General features: G+C 40.1%; 1 protein-coding gene and 1 long non-coding RNA gene across 5 annotated transcripts in view; one reads left to right on the top strand and one right to left on the bottom strand.

Moving 5' to 3' along the window:
• Positions 1 to 22848, bottom strand: part of cacna1ab (calcium channel, voltage-dependent, P/Q type, alpha 1A subunit, b) — a 177069-nt gene that overhangs the window by 18800 nt on the left and 135421 nt on the right. Inside the window, exons 40-49 of one of the 2 annotated variants that reach the window (XM_044114792.1) lie at positions 21331 to 21428; positions 20833 to 20983; positions 20625 to 20752; positions 20053 to 20149; positions 12271 to 12376; positions 10712 to 10819; positions 7861 to 7964; positions 7122 to 7136; positions 3498 to 3619; positions 2529 to 2664 (exon numbers count right to left, since the gene is read on the bottom strand). In XM_044114792.1, coding sequence (XP_043970727.1) covers positions 2529 to 2664; positions 3498 to 3619; positions 7122 to 7136; positions 7861 to 7964; positions 10712 to 10819; positions 12271 to 12376; positions 20053 to 20149; positions 20625 to 20752; positions 20833 to 20983; positions 21331 to 21428 — 1065 coding nt within the window. The remainder of the gene's footprint in view (positions 1 to 2528; positions 2665 to 3497; positions 3620 to 7121; positions 7137 to 7860; positions 7965 to 10711; positions 10820 to 12270; positions 12377 to 20052; positions 20150 to 20624; positions 20753 to 20832; positions 20984 to 21330; positions 21429 to 22848) is intronic. The other variant, XM_044114791.1, reaches the window with a different exon arrangement.
• LOC122829892 lies at positions 59 to 21648 on the top strand. Of its 3 annotated transcripts, XR_006370452.1 has the most exons (5): positions 59 to 2131; positions 12293 to 12430; positions 16149 to 16215; positions 16672 to 16897; positions 21552 to 21648. It is a non-coding gene; the product is annotated as an uncharacterized LOC122829892 (long non-coding RNA). The 3 variants fall into 3 exon arrangements; XR_006370451.1 differs by lacking the exon at positions 12293 to 12430 and having other exon boundaries at positions 104 to 2131; XR_006370450.1 differs by lacking the exons at positions 12293 to 12430; positions 16149 to 16215 and having other exon boundaries at positions 115 to 2131.

The raw sequence follows: 22848 nt of genomic DNA, 5'->3' as shown, positions 1-22848 counted from the left end.
TGGACACTGACATGGTGCTGACCAACCAAGAGAGGTGGAATGAACTCAAACTCAACGGGGAATTTATTTGTTTTCTGGAAACGTTAATATTCCGACTCCATTTATGCAACGGGGGGGGTTGTTGCATAAATTAGCTGTTGCAACCTGTTGCTGTGTAAAAGAAAGAAAGAAAAAAAAAAGAAAACGACTAAAGGATGATACGGTACACCGCGTTGCCGAATAGCTGATTTCCCTTGAACAGTTCCACACTTTTTGACAAACTTTAATGTATTTTTATTGGGGGATTTTATCTGATAAACACGCAGGGGTTCGTAGGCATGAAGTGGAAAGAAATCAACAAAGCCCAGACTCACATCCTCTTCAACCTCTAACACAGGTTTACTTCCAAAACCCTCTTCCCCTGCTAAAGAGAAAGCATTTCGATTCTGCCACCTCCTTGGAGAAATAGTGTGCTCAAGATACTCGTCTCCTATTGATCACCTTCCACACTGCTAGTGTCCAACTGCTGTAGAAGTAGAACAATTATAATTCAGAAAGACAAGCCTTTAGGGCAGGAATAGTTTTTACTAAACGCTAATTTAAAGGGGCGGTATTACGTAAAATTGATTTTTATGTAACAGGTACTGCTAAACGCCTGAGCGGACCTAGCTCCGCCTTCGAGACGCCTTCAGAAATGTCAAGCAGCCACCTCGCTCCAAGAGAATCGTGTTCTGGTCATACAGAGATGTCTTCTTCAGTCGAGACATAAATGTGAAACTCAATAAATAAATACACTTGAAAATAAAATAAAAATATTAATATGCATATATTTTTAGCAGCTGAAATATTTACTGGTGTGGTCATTTTCTGGGTGTAGACGGGACGTCTGATGGTTTTCTTTCAGTAATATTGATATTCCTCCAAACAGACCAGATTTGTAGAGAACACAACTAAGAGATGCCAACAGGTTTTCCAACCCGAACTCTGGATCTCTGCAGTTACTCTAGAACTATCATGAGTTGTGTAACAACGTCTCTAGTTAATGGCCTCTTTACAAAGCCTTTTTCTGTCACACTGGCAAAAAAAAATGCTTCTTTACTAAAATTAATTAAAAAAAATACTAGTGATTTTGTTTTATATATACATATTTTGTCATCAAATTTGACACGGTGCTGTTTTATTTAATTCATTGTTTTTTGTAAAATGTCAACATCCAACATAAGGAAACATATCCGTTCTCTTTAACGCAAAAGTTTTATGTTTTTTTTTATTTTTATTTTAAAACCTAAAAACATTCTTTAAAAATTAACATTACTTTCCCTAAGTATATCAAAAAATAATAAATCATCTTTTTTAAGGGTCATGTAACATTTGCAGCTTTAAACAAGCCCTATTTGACCGAACTGAGGCCAAATGTGGCTCTTAGGACTGTAAATGTTGCAGACCTCTGGTTTAGATGGGCAGTCTTGTTTTGTTTGGATTTGTTCCATACTCTTTCTATTTTCAGATGGTTCCCTTTCTACAACTGTATGTAAATATACTGACATTGAACGAACCCATCTGAACGGCACACTTTTACGTTAATTATGTTCTACTTTGTCCTGTTTAACACATAAAATCCCAATAAAATACATAAAAGTGTTTGGCGACCAAAACGCAGGAAAGTTCAAGGGGATGAATACTTTCACAACAAACTGCCAGTAAAAAAATAATAATAATAATTTATGATAAAGCGTGGGATGTAGGTTTATGTATGCCACTATGGTGCAGGAGTTCAACAACTGACAATGAACAAACTATCATTTTTTTTAGAAGCACAGAAATTTTCATGTAAAAAGCTGCCAACCAAACGTTTCAAATTACAGCAAAAATGGAATCACGTGTCAGACGTATTATTACGCCATACGAGACAAAAGTCTCTTAAGGCATATTGTGGAATCAAGAAGAAAAATAAATAAATCAATTTTTGCTCATATTTCATGTTCCAAAGCGGAGCTAAATCTTTGAGGAGTGGAAGCGTCAACAAACAAGTGAAAGCAAGGCGCAGCGCGGAGAGTGAAGGTGCACGTCACAACGTACGTCTACGAAGTCCAAACCAGCATCTCGACGAGAGGCAGCATGAAGAGACAAGGCTGAAGGACACGAGGTCGATGTAAGTAAAACTAAAATTTAAAATAATTTAAAAAAAAATCCACTGGACTCAGAATATGATTGGGAACTTAATGAAGGACAAAAAAGATGACAGACGTATGGAGAAGTAAGTTTGCCAACAACCTCTTAGCTAGGCTAACGTATTTAAAAAAGACACACTATGTGTTTTCAGACTTTTAACGCCGTTTAATTTCTATGAATTCTGTCAAATGTGTTGCAACAGCAGAAATCCTAAGCAGGATTTCCATGAAAACATCTGGGAATGTTTAAATATGTCATTACCCACCCGACGCTGCTCCGAGGCGCAGAATGTACGATTGGAGAAAAACGTTTGCTTTGCTTTAGAGTCACGTCCTACTGCGTGTTGCCACGGGTTACTAGGTTGGGGCTCGTCGTACCTGGGGATTGTGGCGGTTCTCGTGGACGTCGTCGGGGTAGGGCCGGTCCGGGCTCCAGTTCCCGGTCTTTTGGTACATTTCCTGTGCTTTAGCCGTCATCCATGATTGGCTTTCAGTCAAGCCACCTTCAGGAGGTCTGGAGTCCAGACACACATACACACGAAACACTCAGCTACAGCTTTCAGCTCAGCTTGAATAAATGGACTTCTACATGACCCTCGTGTGAAATATTTAACTGATAGGCGAAATATGAACTAGGGATGTTTTTTTTTTTTTAACAGACATTTTCAAATTGCTAAGCACATCCAGAAAGTATTCACAGCACTTCATTTTTCCACATTTTGTTGTTACAGTCTTATTCCAAATTGTATAAATCTCAAAATTCTACGCAGAAATTATGACAATGTGGACATTTTTTATTTGAGAAACCTAGAAATCACAAACTTTTTCACAGTGCTGCATTTTTTCCACACAGAAAAGTTTCTAAATATCAGAAAATATAAAGAAATTCCAATTTTATAATTGTTAGTAATAGGTACTTTTCAAAGGCAACATTTCAAAGACTATATAAAAAAAAATTATCTCTCAGATTTAAAATAAATTTCATGCTAACTTTGAGGGGATCTTACACATCTTCAAATTTCACCCAGGCATGTAGCACCTGAGCCAATTGGAGCAGATCATTTCAAACTCACTAAAAATGTTCTAAAAGATGCAGGAAAGTGAAAGAAAATGAAAGTTGTTACAATAGGAAGCAAGTGTTGATTTGTCTTCAAATAAAGTGAAAACCGATGTAATTTTGCAATAGCTCCAGCAGATGGCGATGTTTTAAACACTATCTAGATTCATCATCCGAAACCACGATTCACTTCAAGGCAGGAAACTGAGGAGGTTCTCGTTTTGAAACGGTCAAACGAGAACACATAGAAGCACATAAAAACTCCCTTGCTTCTCATCCGGCCCACTCACATGCTGTTGATGTTGTCCGGCTGAACGCTGGGCAGACCGTTCTGGCCTGGCCCCGCCTGGCCCTCCGTGCCCCCTCCCTCAGAGGGTGGCTCCATGCGCTGAAACATTAATGGCGTTCGGTTCTGTGTGAGATACATGACATGGCCTGCAGGCTTGCATCAGGCACACTCACAGGGGAGGAAAAACACATGACACAAACACACAGGATGCACTCGCAGCATGCACCCATACGGGGGCGCCATCGGCAAGCACATGGCTGTGGTGGATTCCGAAAGGTAAAGCAGGCCACCGGACAGCTGATCCGAGCTCCTCTGTCCAGCCTGAACCAGTTTGTTGTTTGGGAAGAACGAGACGTGTCGTGTTCAGGTAGGGAGCTGATCTCAGATCTGCGTCACTGTGGAGCTTCTACCTTAGGAGTCTGAGTTAAGATTGCTCTTAAGTCACACGTCTTAGAACACAATACCATATAAATATATAGAACTATGACATGGATAAAAAAGAATGTACCCAGAAATTTTAAACTGACCGAACTGTCGATTTTTCATCATACAAAGTTTCTGAGTAACATGCAGTTTGGTGGAAGGTTGATATCTGATTCTATACTTCTATACGGTTAGATATCCATCAAGCCGTTCAAAAGAGTGTAGGGTAAGACGCTTTGTTAATTGGCTGATCTGATACTTGTGCCAAAAATGTGGAGGAATTACTATGAATTAGGGGAAGGCCTGATGTGCTAAGAAGTATCGGCAAAATAACACAGGGTTTTATTAAAAGGGGTTGAGCCTGTCTTTCAGTCTCTCACCTATGTAGCTCTTAGCTTAGCAAAATGACGCGGGTTGGTGGCCAAGACAAGAAAGCAAAAAATTCTTCTTTTTGGCCTAAATGCCAAAAAGAAATCCCAAAAATATTTGGATCTTTGATCAGGAAGCAGAAATAAGGCAGGTTTAGGAAAACAGATTTTGTCTAAATCAGTTAAACAACAAAAGCTAACAGACTCGTCTTGCATTACCCAACGCCAATTAAAGTCTAGAAGTTAATAAAAAAGAAAAGAAAATCAAACATTTCATATCAACAACTTATCTAGTTGTTGATGTTTAAGATCTTGCTAACATGGGAATTTGTGTTACCCTGTAGCTGCGTTTCCATTGACCATAAAATTGGAATTACAAAAATAAATTTGCTTGTTGAAAAGATGCCAATTTTGTTAAAAATTTGTTTTCTGCTAGAAGGTTTTTGTGTGAGGATCAGGTAGTTTTTCGGCTGCATCGAAATTAGTGTGTTCTACAAAAATGCATGCGAAACACTTTTTTTTTTTTTTTTTTTTTACAAAACACAAATCAGATGTTGCCACTGGCACAAACCATGAAGAAGAAGACGACAGGAAGTGGGAGGAGGGTGACGGCACAGGATGTTTTTTCTTATGTCATTATGGAAGCAAACTTATTTACACAAGTTGAACTTCTTATTAATGGAAACACCGCAGTTGAGAAACTGTGTTTTTTTCAACATTAGCACAATACTGACAAAATTATCCGCAGGTTTGTTTGGAAACGCAGCTAGTGAGACTTAGAGCACAGCAATGTTCATTCAACATTCCACCAATAATCACAAAGTAAACCAAGAAAAAGAGAGAAGATCAAAGTAATAAAATCAGGCCTCGATAGTTCGAGTTAAAGGTGAAGGTCAACCTGGACCGGCCAAAGACGAAGAGCTCGATAAGACATTGTTTTATCACCCTCCAGATGGTTCCATAGAGACCATGAGAAGGACAGAGAGATAACAGACTACAAGACAGAAAGCAAGAGACATCAAAAAGCAGACAAAAATGAAAAATCTGACAACCGTCAGAAACGTCAAACGGTGGTGGTGATGATTTCCTGTAGGGCAACAGAATGGTTGGAGGTACAAACAAATGGCTAAGAAAGAATCCACCCTTCACCGTTAAACACTGCTTCTCAGTTTAAATAATAAATGCATTTCCTAACACACTTTAATTGATGGATCTCTAAATTTCCATTGTGTGTAAAAGTAGAATCTTTAGTTCTTAATGCTGCAGACTGCAGGTTCTTGCCATCTGGTAGTAGCGTAGCGTTCTTACCCGAGCTTGAAACTCGGACTCATCTTTTTATATGTAGTAGCTAACACTTGTCCTGCAAGTGATATCTTATTTATTTATTTTTTTTTAACAAAACAAGAAATAACTCCTGAGAAAAACATTACATATGTTGTTCTTTTTTGAACGAAATCAATGTCATTTGTGATTTTAATTGTCTGTGTTTCAAAGAAAGGTTTGGTGGATTCACTTGTTCAGTAAATAAAGAACTGTGAAGGGTGGTACAATAGGATCCTAAGCAACTAAAATCAAAATAAAATGCATTATTTTTATGAATAATTTATAAGAAAAAGAAATCACATTGCCATTCACTAAAATCGACACGCCAACGTATCGAGTCGGATATTGTTTAAAGGTGGATTCATCCTTGTATGTTGTGAGTTAATAAAACAGGAGTGTGGAGGACAGGAAAGAATACAGTCAGATGACATATGATGCAAGGACGCACCAACAAACTGGACTAACATACTCTCCACTCTCCACTGCATTGCATTTTGTTTGCAAGAGAGAAATTCCTGCATGGAAAAGTAATCAGAGTAAATGTGGGTCGGATCAGGGATTCTGCAACCTGCAGCTGCTTGATCTCCTTTTCGTTTAGACGGCATTACAAAACGCTGCGTTAGATTTAGCAGGAATGTCTTAATAAGTGATTGATTGAATTAACATTACTTTTTCTACTGTGTGTATGTTTATTCTGCCACGGAAATAAACATTTGAAACATCACACAGTAATCATAATGAATTAACAAATCATTTTTATGAGATTTTTTTTTTTAAACGTTTGCTTTTAACCGTCAAAGGTAAAAAAAAAACCTCAAAAACTATTGAGCTCTTAAGACAAAAACTGGCGTTTCATAATTATATCGTTTCTATTTTTTAAGAGATTCATGAGAAAGCCTCACATCTTGTATCACATGTTCACCATAATTCAGGATAGTTTCTACTTAACCCGCGGCAGAAACTCAAAAATTCATTTATTTCTGGTCAGTGAAATAAATGTGGATGCAGCCGCTTGGTGTGGAAGGTGTTACTGAAGGAAGAAAAGTCACATTTTCAGTATCAGTCAGGAGTGTAATAATCCATATTGGACTTTAATTTCAGCGGCTACTGGAAACTTTAGGCTAAAAACAGAAAGAGTAGAAGTATTTCAGTGAACAAGTTTGTGTTTATCTGTCCTTAAACAATTGTGGATTGTTAACTGAGATTTTCGAAACGATGTGAATGTCAACAAAGATTGCTAATACTAACTGTGCTAACAGAAGATGCTACTGACAGCTCATAGTTTTAGGAGGTGGGTTTTGCGGCTTTAAACAATTAAAAGAAAAAAAAGTTATCTGGGGCATGAAGGCTGCAAACGCCTGACAGACCGAAACCTTACGAAACGTTTCAAATTGCCAAATGGAACCAGGACGTTTACGATAAGAGTGGAGAGATGTTTCCAAGTGGGCACAACGTGGACCGAAAACATCGAGACAGTGGGAAGCGAGTGCATCTCGTAGTCGATCACTAACAGGAAGGGAGGAGCACTGACGATGGGCAAAAAGGTAAGGCCATGTGGTATCATCATCATCATCATCATCATCATCATTATGTTCAGAATTACCGACGAAAACAAAGCAAAAAAAAAAAAAACAGGGAAAAAGAAACACAGCGTTACTGTCAGAGCATGGAAGAGAAATGAAACCTAAAGTAGCATGAAAAGAAAGGGTTGCAACTCTTTAGATAAAGTCAACTTGCAAAGATTAAAGGCAACCAACTGAGCAACATGATGCTATAAAGAATGCCAGGATACATGCAAAACAACAGAAAAAAGGATAGGAGCATCTCCTTAAAGCAGCGTTTCTCAATTCTGGTCCTCACGCCGCCCTGCCCTGCATGTTTTAGGTGTTTCCCTTCTGTCACACACCTGGATTGAATATATGGGTGATTAACAGCCTGCTGCAGGACTTGATGGTCATGCAATCATTTGAATCAGCTGCTCTGCAGTAGAGGTACATCTAAAACATGCAGAGCAGGGGGGGGCTGAGGACTGGAATTGAGAAGCACTGCCTTAAAGCAAGGGAAAAGGCATTTTTATACAATTTATATAATTTAATGTTTTCGTTTCCATATTTACACATTTTTCCAGAAGCATAGCAGTATCCTACAAAGATGCCTAGCAACAGCAGAGGAATAAATCTAGTTTTGTGCACTTTGGGGCGTTTTCAGGAATGTCTGGTGGGGGGGGCTGCAGGCTGGCAGGGGGTCTACCTGTTCCTCTCGCAGGGCTTGCAGCTTTTTGGTCTTGCTCTGTCTGTAGTATTCCATGATCATCATGGCAGCGTAGATTTTGCCCACCGTCAAGTCTGTGGCTGCTGAGAAAATGACAAGTTACCCTGGAAGATTAGACCCGAGCGAGATGGGACCCTGAGCTGTGAGGGGGGGGATGGGAGTGGGAGACAGGACACAGAGAAATACAACAGCATGCAAGACGCACCGGCAACGGTGGCGGCTGTGCCGTACTGAGCTTCGATAGGATCGGAGCTTCAGTTAAAAAGAGCTCAAATGCAAATTCACTTTTTGCCTCGCACATAGCAAAGACAAATCAATAAAAAATGTATGTACATATCTGATCTTTTTGTCTTACGCACAATGGCCGACGGAGTCATTAAGAATCCAGTGAGTGACATTATTTCAGTGAGTCCCAAACATTTCAGTGTTACAGATCAGTATAAAACACATGTTTGTTTCTTAAATGTGTCAAAAATAAAAGAAAGGATGACCAGTGGCCATGTGTGGTGTTTTAAGACGCAACTAGAACATTGTTTTAATGCAATCTTAGAAAGTCTTAAAATCATGTATTCTAAAATTAAGGCCTTAAAATGCCATGGATTTAACTTGAAAGATTTGTTTATTTAAAGGCCTTCTGCATATCTTCTAGCTCTTTCATCGCTCTGAGGAAGTCAGCCGTAACTGCTGCTGGTGCGCAACAAACACAATATTACAATACCGGACAGTTATTAGCACAGTAAAAGCTTGCAGTCTTTTCACAGGCAGAGTTTAACACTGTAGCTAACATTGTTTTGCTTTTTTTCTGTTGTTGTTGTTTTTTTAACTGTACAGCTATACACTGATAAAAAAAAGGTAAAAGTTTATCAAGGCTGAGGACGATTAAGCCACCTCACTAAGAAACGCTGAGACCCAGAATTCCCAGAAAACAGAAGCTCAATCTTTTTTCTAAAAACTCCAGCCATGTAGCTCCAGAGTTTGGGTGGAACACAAAAACATCTAAAATAGAAAAATATTGAGCTTTGAGATTGTGTTTCTTTTTAAATTACCCATTGTGTAGGAAAAAACATCGTCTCAAAATTCACGTCCCGGTTTTCAAAGTGGCGTGGCTGTAGGTCCGCCATATTTAAAGCTCCTTTAAGCATTCTTTACATTTACATAATCCTCTTACTACCTTTTATTTAAAAATAGCAGATAGGTGATATTGTATTCAATAATGCATTTAGCTGAACAAGAAGAATATGCTGTTAAACATGCAAGATCATAAATAGTGTGTTTGGTCCATCTTGCAAACAAAATAAAAAAAATTAGTATTACATTCATCTAAGATGATCAGCTGAGATCAGATGCTTCTCTGGTCTTTATTTTCCTGTAGTGAAAAGACTTCTATAGAGGATCTTCTATAGCGGGCACCTCTGATACCAGAACTGAGTGAGTGTGCTGAGAGAGTCAGTGAGGGTCGTAATGTTTTTCTGAGTGAATGCATGTATTATTGACTGTGTGTAGTGTACGCTGCGCTTACCGTTACTTATAATCTAAAGAATTCAGAACTGCTCAAGAAAGTTTGCAACTGTAACTCTCAACAAAATGTAGAAATTATATATATTGTTGACAATTTTGATGATGGCAATTGACAAAATATAACGTTTATTGTTCTTTTATGATTTTTTATAGTGTTATTTTTTTTATTTTTATGGTAAAGCATTTTGAACTGCCTTGGTGCTGAAATGTGCTTAGCAAATAAATTTGACTTATTCCAGTTTAATTACACGTTTAGTGACGGTAATACAGAATATTTCCAACAGTTGAATATTTTCATTTAAAACTCTTCTGTTGGGAGTTGTAGCACATGGTAACCTAGCGAGTCTAGTGAGATTTAATTTCCTTTGCTGTTTTCTGCTTTAGATTTTTTTTTTTTATTGCAAAATGTGAAAATATGTGGCTAAATGGCTTGCCATATCCCCCCTAACACTTTCCACATTACAAAAAACTTTGAGCTTTTGCAAACTGTTGATTAACTTTTCAAAGCCAAGCTCTGAGTCGCTTTAAGTCTAAGTACACTTTGGACTCATTTATAGACTTATGTATAAATTAATATTAAATAAATAAAATAGATATGTATATAGTGCTTAGACCCATTTAAACTACTTATATCACATATATATATATATAAAATAAAACTTTCTATATGTAGAAATTTTATGTCGCTTAAGTTTATATTTGGTGTTAGAAAATGGACGGCTGGATGGATGTTTATATTCGTAAGTGATAAAGTAATTTTATTTTTGTAGCACATTTTCAGCAACCAGGCAGCTCAAAGTGCTTTAATATTTATCACTTTGGACGGAGTAGCTTGACAACAAATAAGCATTTTTCCCCTTAGTGTCAATAAAATATATTCCGAATGTAAACAACACGAAGGCGGGCCCTTGTGCTCATACATGCCATCATTTATAGGCACTGCTGTAACTGTGGACAATTACAGAAAAAGTCTTTGCACACTGATTTTTGTTACTGTAGCTTCTAAACTATAAAATGCTGCTGGTCTGTATTGTTCGACTGCATGTCTGTGCACCACAGTTTGACACAAACACATCTGTAATTGTAACTCTAATGTCTTCCCATCACTTTGCTTAGCATCTGCCATTAGTGTATGATCAGTTGTGAGACGTGTGTAGTAGCCAGTGTTTGTGTTGCTGCGTCCGTCTGATCAGGAGGTGCAAAGCAGTGAATGACACTGACTGGTAGAAGCTGTCCTCTTGGTGAGTCGATGATCGGACACAGATACACCACACCACTATGCCCACCGTTGAGTTGCTTTCCTGCGACTTACCCTTGTGTGGAGTAACCAGCAGGTCCAGAGTCTTCTGTGATAAATTTGGCCAGATAGCCATCATCTCCTTCCTCAGCTCCGCGTCCATCTGGTGCTTATCTGCGCCGCCTGGGTGAGCCGGCGACCGAGCGTCCATGAACACATTGAATATTTGCATACACAAGCAGACGTCCGATTAGCGCAAATCAAGAAACACACAAACCCGGGGAGAGAGGATGCAAAAGGGAGGCAAAATGCTACAATTGTACTAAAGGAATACGCCACATCGTTTCACACGTGTACACATTCACCCAAAAATGGAGGAAGTCCTTAGTTCACGTCAGGCACAGATGCGATCTGCAAGTTTTTTTTGGTTTTTTTGTGTGAAAGAGAAGCCAACAAGAAAATGCAACGCCACACATATTGTTCGGATTACTTTGAAGGAAAGTGCATCCCAATAAATGTGATATCATAAAAGTAATGAATTTATTTCCTTAATTCAGTTCAAACCTGAGACTCGTATGTAGATTCATTTACATATGAAACGCATCTATTTCTGCTCATTTTGTTGTTTTCAGCATACCACTAATAATAAAAGCTCAAATTTATTTGAATACATGAGACCATTAAATAATAGATATATTTTGAACACAAACATTGTTATACCCTACGAAATCATAGGGAAAACCACCGATTGACAGTTGTCAGGCAGGTGCTCATTAACACCATGTAGCTTTGTGCAAAGCTTTTCTAGAACAGATCCTGGGGGCCCTGACACAATACGGAGGAATGGTGATGATGATAAAAGATAATAACTGGCATTAAAAGGCATTAAAGTCCATAGATGTAAAAGCAGCCTGCCTGAAAATATAAAGTCGTCAAACTACTGAACGATTGCAGGGCAGTCTCTGCAACGTCTGATCTTTATGATTCGCACACTTCAGAATGTTGAGCGACTCTGAAGGTACCACCGGCATCAGCTCATTTTACCTGGATTTCAATACCTGTACATGTACTGGTTCTCTAAGGCCTGACATGCAACCCAGAAAGAAGAACATAAGAGAAAGTAATTGAAAGATCATGGTGCGGCATCTTTTTTTTTTTTATGACTTTTTGCCTGAACAAACTTATTCACGTATGATTTCAATTGGATTTCTTTTATAACAGAGACATCGCAATTGTGAAATGGTCTTATTTTGACTTTAGTGGAATACTGACACAGATTGCCCCACATTTGTGTTGGAAAGGCAGCTACAGAGGATCCAGGATATGGGTTTGCCCCAGTCTAATTCCTTGTGTTAAGCCCCCCTGAACAAGAGACTAAATCAAATGTTCTACTTTGGGCTGGACTGCTGATCACTGGTTCACCTCTGTTCAGCAAAAAGGAAACTTTTCCACTTATTTATATTAAAAAAATGATCAAGATCCCATAGCCTGGGGAAGACTGAGGAGGCACAGTATCCAACTTGTTTGAGGTGCAGTGTAGAGAATCTATTAAATACAAGTTTTACTTTTTCAATTTATTGAGATGCACTTGCACAGCTACACAGACAGTAGGGAGGATAAATGTCAAGTCATACCCTTGGCAATCTTTATATCCAGGGCTGTCCTGATCAGAGCCATGAGGGTGGAGTTAAAATGCACTGTGTTGTCGTCGGCAACAGGCAGATCCATGCGAAGGAGCCTCTGTGGAGAACCAGTCAGGATGAGAGGATGAGAAAGGGAGGTGTCCTCGCTAAGGTGAGGTGTACCTGAGTCTCAGGAATGGGGAGAGGGGGAAGGGCAGGGGTCAGGGTTGAGAGAGCTCCATAGACAACAGCCGGTTGTAGCTGGACTGGATTCATTTCAGTTGCAGATTTTATTTCCTGAAGCGGGAATGACCGAGTTTCCAGTCAGTAATCTAAACTTGGGTCTTAAAGTGTCCAGCTGTATCAGGAAAGGTTGAGGTTCCGTGTTTTAAGGATGCTATGCAGTTGTGGTCATTTTATGCAAGAGCAATTGCTTGCTAGAACTTTAATAAACTTGTAAAAAGTAAGTCCCGGTGTCTCCTGTTTCTCCAGTGATACTCTATGAGACAGCACAACTATCCAATGCTGCTAAGCAACTGTGAGAGCTGCAAAACCACAAAGGAAGAACAATCAGAGCCAAAATGGCATCCGACCCAACCTGTGCCCATGTTCCCTATATGTGTGAATGCTTGTGCGCATTTACACATTTCTGTTGTTACACACATATAGAATTATATATATATATGTATATGACAGTTAACATACACCAACGTGCCCAAGTCACCCCCACCCACCCAACCCTCTCTGACCACTAAAACAAAGATTTTCACAGACTGCAATTAAGAGAACTTAATTGGAGTCCTTTGGAGACAAAAAAAGAAACCAATTGACTGAAGAGCAATAAAAGTATCACTGGTGTAAATCTGCATGGATTCAGGAGACGGCATTTAACCAAGGCACCTGCTATTGAGCTCCCCCTACCTGTAAGGAGGTTCCCTGTCTTCACATATCTATGCTTGGTAAAACAGATGGAGAAACCTGCAGATAGGACGAAGCAAGCTAGGCCAGCTTGCTGTACCTATCCTGACCAGCTGGCATCCATCGGATTTACCTACGAACATGAGCGTTGGGCACTCACGATGGAGGGAACGACATGGCGGCAGGCCTGTGTACATGAGTGTGTGCGAGTGTCGGGCACGCCCAAAGCCAGGTGATGTGGCAGGCAAAGGGCATCGGCCAACATTCACAGCGCTCAGCAGGCAACGGCCTTGATACAACCCAGAGCCATGCGACAACAAAGTGCAAAGACCTCATGCAAACACCACGCCCCAGTAAAAATCCCACAAATGCAAACAAAGCATGCAGCATGCTTTCACTTCACTCTCAATATCAATAAGCCCCAACTCATCTACCCTACCCACTACCCCACAACTTTAATCAAAACTTTTACATGACAAGCAGCCGTGCATCCGCGCAAAGAGAGTATCCTCAACTCACAGGAATTACCTTTCGGATTCAAATATCTATTTTGTCTTTTTCTTTTCTTTTTTTTTTTTTTTTTTTGCAGCATCTACTGTTTTACATTCACTGATCCTTTGGTCAAACTCAAATCAAACAGCAACGGTACCACTTTATGTCATGTCAAGATCTCTCTCAGTGCCAAACGGGTGCATTGTCTTAAGTGGGTGTCAGAACTAGAAGGGATCTGAGTTGTGGCATTGCCTAAAAGGAGAAAAAACTTAGGGGACATCAAAAAGAGATGAATGGTATTCTTTCTATTTTGTTTTAGTTTTGTTTTGGACCAACCAGACATTGTGGTAGTAGCATTCTAGGATAAGGGGAGCGGATTATAGAGGGGGTGGGGGGTGCATGATAGGGACAGTTAGTAGAGCTAGACTTTGTCAATGTAGGACTGCTAATGAGATGTAGTTACAGATAAAAAGGGAAGGCGAGAATGAGGAGGGAGAGGGAGAGCAAAGGCTTGTGGAAACACTGAAATAATATAAGGAGAATAAAAAGATATTAATAATCTGGAGTTAAAAGAAAGTGTAAGTATGTGTGTGTAGAGAGAGAGAGAAAAAGAGTGGTTGAGTATTACAAAACACCACAAGAGATAAAGACAAAGACTAAAAACAACACTGACATAGGTCAAGAGGTCAGTTCAAGAAGTAGCAGTAATTGGTCACTACGGTTCCTTTGATTGCCAAGGGCCTTGTGTCCACTAAGGATTAGATCAAGAATATCGACTTGGCATTGCAAGAAGCAGCAGTTTGAAGCTTTCCATTGTCATTTCAGATGCCCTCTGATTTCAAAGGACTTGGAAATGAACTTTTCTGTACAAAAGTATTCACTATTAATTGTACAGGCTAAAATATGCAATGAAGTCAACTTCAGAGACAGGCTAACCACTTTGGAGAGAAAACAGTGGATAGATCACAAAGAAGGAGTACAGTAGAAAAATGTGAGCTTGGATGATCAAAGGGATGATGAAATGAAGTTGGACTGTGATTGTTGACAGACAATTAGTTGCAGAAGTAGACAGCAGAGGGACAGAGACAGAGATTTAAGGCTGAAAAAATGCAACAGAAATTAAAAGAAGACACACAACTTTTGAGTAACAGGGAACAGCAAAGCAAATTTTGATAAAGGAAAATAGGAGGAACGAAATTAAAGGACTAAGTTAGCATAAATAATAGAGAGAGAGAAAGAACAGCAGTGCTGGCATCCAGATACAATAAAAGCCAGAGACACTAAAGGGTGTCGATTTTGTTTAATCAGTAAAACAAATAATGGGGAATACACCAATAACCTCGTAAACATCAAAAGGTACTTGGTCTTGATAACTAAGTGTAAGCTTTAGGAAATATATACCTGTTTCAACTTAAATGAGTACTGAATGTCTGATCCTCATTAAGACAATTCTTGGCAAAGCAGACTAGTTTCCACAGAAATCATGTCCTTGGTCACAGCTTTAGGCCTTGACACCAAAGTTTCCGCCCCGACCTTCTCAGACACTGCAAGCATCACACTTAAGTCTCTGAAGGCTGAGCTGCTGATGCCACTTCTTTGGCTTTGGGTGGTCTGGCAGATGTCTCTCAGAACTTGAGAGACAATTATGCATGCACAAGTGTCAAATTGCCGATGCTCCCTGTAGTCTTTAAAGATTTCTTTCAGCAGATCTTGTGCCAATGAGACACAAAGTCACTTTCAAAGTCAGTTTTTGTTTTGTTACGTTCTGTTTATTTTTTGCTTCCCTGGTACCCATTGCCTTGTACTTATTTAGTTAGTCTTCACTTCTAGTCAACCTCCCTTGTTTGGCTCCAATACCTTATTCCCTCTCAGCTATCACCACTATCGTATCTAACCTCACATGGATTCTCCCAGCATTTATACCTCCTGGATTCCTGAATTCACTTTTTTTCTCCATACCTGGTTTTCATGCCCGTCACTCTCTTTGGTTTCCTGTTTTGGATCTTTGCTTATGATGCTTACTTCCTTGTATTTTTCTAAGTCTAATCTTATGCCGCCTAATGTCTTTACAACCAAACAACATATTCAATTTACTGCTCATTACTGAGCATCTTAGATCATTAAACTGTGTGTTAACCTTGCTGTTTTACTGAACCTGGATGGCAGTAATATAAGGACAGAGCATGGCTTTAGAGAAGAACAAAGACAAAGATGACGAAGACAAATTAAATGCTGAAAAGATCACCCTAAAAAACGTTATCCTGGTGGTCATAGCCTCAAGAAGCCAAAAATGCCAAAGTTTGCCTTAGGTTACCAAATATAGAAAGCAATATTAAAAAAGTAAAAAAATCACACCTTGATCAAAAATGCCAAGAAGCTACTAGGGCCAAAAGATTATTCAGATGATTTTTGAGTAAAATTCGACTTACAGGTGGACGTGGGCATGTGTTTATTTATGCCGCCAATTGTGTCATCCGCAGAAATAAGAGTTGCAGAAGACTGAAGACAGAAACACTTACCGGTCCTTCTGTAACTGCTTTGTTGCAGGTAATCAAACTGTGTGAATATCACTTATAGATTCTCACTTTCACTGCTGCTTGTACGTTAAATGCAGTAGAAATGACCAGATTTAGAAATAAAAAGAAGAGATATCACTGTCTTTCAAGTGTTCACTGGTGCTTTTGTTACGCAGCTATAAGCAATATTAATGGAGATGAACGAGTCAGTTTCCAATTTTCCTTTTCTACAAGAAAAGATTAAAATTTTAAGTTAAAAGAGGCATAAAACAATCTTGTGGTTAAATACAACATTTAATTCATAATTCTTGTTGAGAAATTATTTTTGAGAAAAGTCTACCTTTATGTAGTTCTTCATAAGACAGGCTAAATAATTACCATTTTAATAAAAACCATAACTACCTTTTTTTTTGTCGCATACACATTTTGCAGATTGCACGCGTTTTGCTTTGTTCGTATGTGTGAGTGTGTGTGTTTGTGTGTGCAGATTGCAGAAGGACTGGCAAACCCTCCTGCATTCCCTTACTTCTGCGGCATGACTGGAGCAAATAAAAGAGAGGACTCACTACCACTCCACTATCACTTCACTTGACTGCACAACAAAAGCCCATCCCTCCATCCCCGCGGTCGGAGAGAGAGAAGAGAGGACAGCGCTCACCACCACCACCACAACCACCACCAACAAACAATGAAGAGAACACCACTGGGAGGAGGTGAGAGGGGTGAAGGAGTGGAGGGGGGGCAGAGGGTGATCAGGAGGTGGAGGAGGACAGGAACAGCATTGTTTCAGCTGGTAAAAGAAAGGTTCTCCCCAGCGATGGGGCGGTGTAAGGAGAGAAATGGGTTCTAGGGGGGAGAAAAAGGCGGAAAGAAAGGAATGAGGGGAAGGAAAGAGGAATAAAGAGGGTTGAGGTGGCTGAGGAGGGTGGAGGGGTAAGGTGGGGGGCGAGTCTACCTTATAGGCGACCCGGGCGGGACACCTCTTCCCGAGGCCTAGCGGCGGACACATGTGTCTTAGCATCTGATACATGTCTGTGTAACTGATCCGGCCGCTGGAGTGGCCACAAAACACACACACACGCAGACAGACGCATACGTCACATGGGCACATGCATTCAACACGCGTACATTGTCACACAGCACACGAAACGAAGACAAACGACGTGAACATGAAAGAAAGAAACACAACAGAACCAAGGGAAGGAATGGGGGAGACACACAGAGGTGTGTTAGGGGGCGGAAACATGAGGAGGAAAAAAAACAAAACCGACAAAGGAAAGGAAGGGCGGGGGGGGGAGGGAGGGGGACAAATACACAGAGGTTATTGTTTTGGTCACTGTGGAAATGTGGTTGCTGTGGCGAGAGAAAAGAGATAGAAAGAAAACGATAGAGAACAAGGGGGTGTTTTATGTGCCCTTTACAGTCTGGTACTTTCAGAGAATTGTGGAGGGAGGAAAAGGAAGGTGGGAAGAAAGACCAGGATTAGGCAGGGAGGGGTTTCAAAAGGAGGTGTAGTTGATGTTAAGTTAGTTAGTGTTGCGTTACCGTTCTATACGAGGTGAAAAGGGAATGACTGCTCGGATTCTTATGGTCTTAACCCACTTTCTCCGCTCGGATAGAACTGACAACGGGGCCTCTAGCAGGCAAAGAAAAGCGCCACTGCAGAAACCGAAGTGAGTCGCTGTGACAAGTCAATGCAGTCTGGTGTTGAGGCTGCGCGTCCACCAGGAGTCTCCGAACGCAGCTGCACTTCCAGATGTTCAAGAAGCTCCTTCACGGAATTCTGAAGGGCTTCAAAAACCCGATGTAGACTTGATTTAAAAAAAAAACCCAAAACAATAGTAGTATCCCTTTGAGATTACCTGCTATTCATACAACATCATTGCTGAAAACTTCAAGCTCTTCCTTTACTTGTCACAAAACCAGCTGATGCTTCTTTTTTTGACATTGGAGATTGGATAATTCCTTTACTAGTCACAGGATATATAATTCTTAGCAAAAACATCTGTCAGCTCAGATCGTTGCTGAGAGATTACTGGTGGACACAAAAACTTCTGGAATCCTTCCCCTAAATAACACACACACCCTGCCCCCTTTTCCTTCTGGCCTCGTTAACCAGCAATACAAACAGATCAGGTTTGGTCTTGCTATTCTGGTATGTGTGGACATAAACCGTTATTTGTGAGTGTATTAAGTACAGTAATGGCAACATAACTTTGAAGATCCATCACTATAAAAATGCGGAGAAGCCCTGTATCGCGTTCTTAAGGCCAGTCTTACATGGACCAAGATGGCACCATGAAAAAGGAAAATCAACAGGAAAATGTAGAGTCTGTACAAAATCTCAAAGGAAGTCCTGTGGGGAGGGCGAAAAATGCAATGGCACTCATCGTTTCTCACGGTGACTGTAAGAGCTTTTGAGCAGGCACCAAACATCCTGGTAGCAGCAGGTGAAGTTGATCTATAAGGTGGCGCCAGCTTGGCTCAGTAATCAAGGACATACCTGTCAAGGCTCCTTTTTTGACCGGGAAACTACTTTACTCTACCCCTCTGTCCCGGTGTGGTCCCACGTAAATATTTTCCCATAAATTTCCCGTGTTAATACGTCGCCATCCAATCCTGCCTCCCTCCGCCCCCCGGAACTTTTTTCAGCCATGACAACTGTTTAATCCATTGTTAACATGTCGCAGCGTGTTAATGGATTACGCCGTAACATGTTAGCAATGGATTAACACCATTGTTGCGTTTAAAGGCTCATGCCGGATTTAAACGCAACATGAGTGCCGGGCAGCGACGGAGACGCACTGCTGCTGTGCAGTTGGGTGTTCAAATCGTGGCAGAAAATTAGCAAAAGGCAAAAACGCTGCGTTTTTGTTTTTTTTTACCCCAGCGGCCTGCTGGGTTTATATGGCTTTAAAATTGTTCAACTGCTCTTTACGAAGACGACTTCAGTGGCTGTATGCTGTCAGTTCTTAGAGAGACATGTAAACGGCAGAAATTTGTGTGAATGATTTCTTCAATCGTTCACACGATATGCAAAACGCCACAATCGTAACTGGACACCGCTCACTTGTTTTCTGTTTGACAGCAAATGCTGAAACTCATGGTAGAGGTGCAGAAACCTCCCAGATTTATGTGATTGTTTTCATCCCGAAATGATCGAAATGAAGTTAAATGACATTTGAACAGTCTGGGAGACCTAGAAAAACCATAAGGTAGCCTTAGTTCAAAGGTCAGAGTACCAAGACCAAACCCTCTCTGCATGTGCCTCTATGAGAATCGTTGACCCACTCCTCGAGTCAAACAGATCAATGCACATTGCTCAACCATTTTCTGCCCAGGCAAAAATTAGACAGCAAGCAGAAAGAAAAGACACTGACTGTCCGAAATCTAAAATCTACTGCTAACAATTTAAAAAAATTAAAATTAGGACAATAAGTGTCATTTTTCCCTCCCCCAGTGTTCAATCAAAAGACACTAGCAAGTGCAGTGTACCACTTCATGCTCCACACACCATTATCAGTGTGTTTGTGATCATATGCAAGAGAGTGTGTGTGCATTTCTGCATTGTCCCAAACATTCTCATCATCATGTCAGAATGCATAAACAACAGACCCCCTCCCAAAACAAACAACCAAAAGAAAAGATTAATGATTCAGTGGTGAAATGAATTCAAAACAACTGGAAAATGCAAACCCCAACAAAAAAGTCAAACCAACGGAAATAATAATAAAAAAAGAGAAAAAAAAAAAAAAAAAAAACTACGAAAGAACTTGTCTTAAAAGTGATAAAGAGCAACATTCATTCCAGTTTCTTAAAAGGCGAGCAGGTTGCGTTTAAGTTTGTGCTTTATGGGTTTGGTCCAAACCTTGCAGGCCACCCTATGTGGGCATTTCTTGCCAAGGCCCAGAGGAGGGGAGATAACTCGCAATAAACTGTACATATCCTTATAATGTATGCGCCCGCTGCAAGAAAAATACAAGGAGGGGAGTTAGGTGAGGGAGCATACAAAATCCCAAAAACAAACAAACAAATAAAGAGTGGACGAGAAAAAAAAAAAAGAGGAATAACAAAATATAGAGAAGAAAAGAGCTCTTATTCACTGAGAAAGAAAAATCCGAAACACATAATAAGGAAAAGGCAAAAAGGGGTGGGTAACATTTATGTCATTGGCATAAAACATTACATTAAAAATAACAAAGAAATCGGAGAAGCTAAAAAAGAAAAGAAGTAATCGTTTAGCCTGGAAAACATTTTTGCTCAGACGGCGTCGACACGGCGTTTCAACCTCCCATGTCTGCCCGGGGCTCTTTGTCCCATTTTTGGGATGGGAGGAAAACGTCAACGGTGAGGAGAGCAGACAAATATCGGTGCAGCAGATAAAAAAAAAACAAAAAACAGTGGAGTGTAACTGCGTGGGAATGATTGGTCGCCACTCACCAGGCGGCGGGGTCGTACTCGGCCCATATCCTTACGTACTCGTCCAAGTGGTGCGGCCCCAGGATGGACGAGTCTCTGGTGAGGTACTCGAAGTTGTCCATGATGACGGCCACAAAGAGATTCAGCATCTGGGAGAGAGGAAGAAGGAAATATCCGTATGAGGGTTTTGTCCGGGTTCGGTTTAACAATCGGTCCAACGATTCCTCACCAGGAAGGAGCAGAGGAAAATAAATGAGACAAAGTAGGTGTAGGCGAAGGTGCTGCCACACTCCTTCCCGGTACTTCCTGACTCTGGGTCACATTTCTTCTCTCCCAGGCACGCCAGCATGATTTCATGCCACGCCTCACCCGTAGCACTTCTGCATAGAAACATTTCATAATATGCTAATATTTTATTGAGCGCATCTCAAAAAAGTGAATATCACTGGAATGTCAACTTATTTGAACAATTCAATTTGAGAAGTTAAATTCGTATCTAGATCGTAGCGATTTATTGTTTTGGCAGAATTGATGATTATGACTAACCGTCCAACCAAAACCCAAAATTCAGTTTCTTGGGAAATTGGAATATTTAATACGAAAGAAACAACAACAGCAAGACATGATGTTCTAACTTATTGAGACGTCCTTATAACATGACTATAACAGATTTCATATTATTTATCAACACGCCAAGACAAACAAATAGAAAACAGAATCATCTCACCTGAACAGCAGCATTAGGGCCATAATGAATGTTCTGAAGTTGTTATGCTCGTTGATGGCAGTTCCTTCCTCCTCGTCTAGAGCTATGTTTCCAAACAACTAAACAAAAACGCGATAAAAAAGAAAATAATAATGTCTATTAATGTCAGATTAACAGACATTTCATGTTCGTGCATTTGCAGTCATGGAGAAAACCAAGTTATACCCTTGCTGTCTCCACAGGATTGCAGAGAGAAAAGCACCAACGGGAGCTGCTAATTAAAGAAGTTTGACTGCTGGAGCTTCAGCAAGCATGAGCAAATGAGAAACAGCAGATTCAGCAGCTTGGTTGTTTTTATGCAGGTGTGCAAAAACGCAAAGCCAAAAAACCCAAAATACATCAGTGCAAACAATATGATAGCTATTAACCTGTAAATTGATATGAGACAATTTCCAAACTATTTGAAGTCCATCATTCTTCAGAGATTATTCACAAGTTTTAGAAAAAAAAACTAAATTAATGCCCATTCTTTCCACCAAATTCACCACAAAGTCAAATATTGCAACGTTGCTATACCTTTGACTCTTTGCGTGTTTCATTTTTAACTAAATGGCCTTAAAATTAGAGAAGACTGGAAGACAAGTATGGTTTGTTGCTTACAGGTTGACAGGAGAAAGGCTGTGTTCTCCTAAAAGATATAATAAACAAATTATACCAAATGGCATTCAGGCCCCTGACAACGGGGCTTTCTTGAATCTAAAGTTGTTGTTTTTGCTATGAAATGGCAAAGGCAATAGGACAACACATGAATTACACAAAGAAAAACTATAATTTTCCTGGGTACGTTTTGTGCTTTGCTAGCTAGAAATGAGAAGATTAATACAAACTGATATGTATTGATTATCTGACTTTACCCAAAAGATAATTTGGGGTTTCACACGTAATCACAGATTTACTGGACATAATAACAATACACATAATACTTTATGCATGAATACATTTCCAAATGTATATCACATTTAAGTCCAATATGTCCACATTCTGATTGAAGATCTCTTAAAAAAAAATAATAATAAAAAAATTGGACTTTTGAAGATGCCTCAATAGCAGGTAAAGAGTTTTTCTTAATATTTTGTGGCAAAAAAGTATATATATATATAAAAAAAAAAAATTCCCTTCTCACCCACCGCGGGTGGTGATTCTTCTTCCTCTTAGCTCGGGTCCTCTACCAGAGGCCTGGGAGCTTGAGGGTTCTGCGCAGTATCTTGGCTGTGCCTAGGACTGCACATTTCTGGACTGAGATGTCTGATGTTGTTCCTGGGATCTGTTGTAGCCACTGTTCCAGTTTGGGGTGACTGCCCGAGGTCCCGATGACCACAGGCACCACTGTGGTCTTCACCTTCCAGGCCCTCTCAGTTCCTCCCTTAGGCCCTGGTCTCTAGTTTCTCATGCTCCTTTTTCCTGATGTTGCAGTCACTTGGTATTGCCACATCCACCACAACGGCTTTCCTCTGTTGTTTATCCACCACGACTATGTCT

This window comes from Gambusia affinis, linkage group LG04 (genome assembly GCF_019740435.1).
Source record: "Gambusia affinis linkage group LG04, SWU_Gaff_1.0, whole genome shotgun sequence".
Taxonomy (NCBI): Eukaryota; Metazoa; Chordata; class Actinopteri; order Cyprinodontiformes; family Poeciliidae; genus Gambusia; species Gambusia affinis.
Note: the sequence above shows the minus strand (reverse complement) of the source record. Positions and strands in the feature narration are given on the sequence as shown.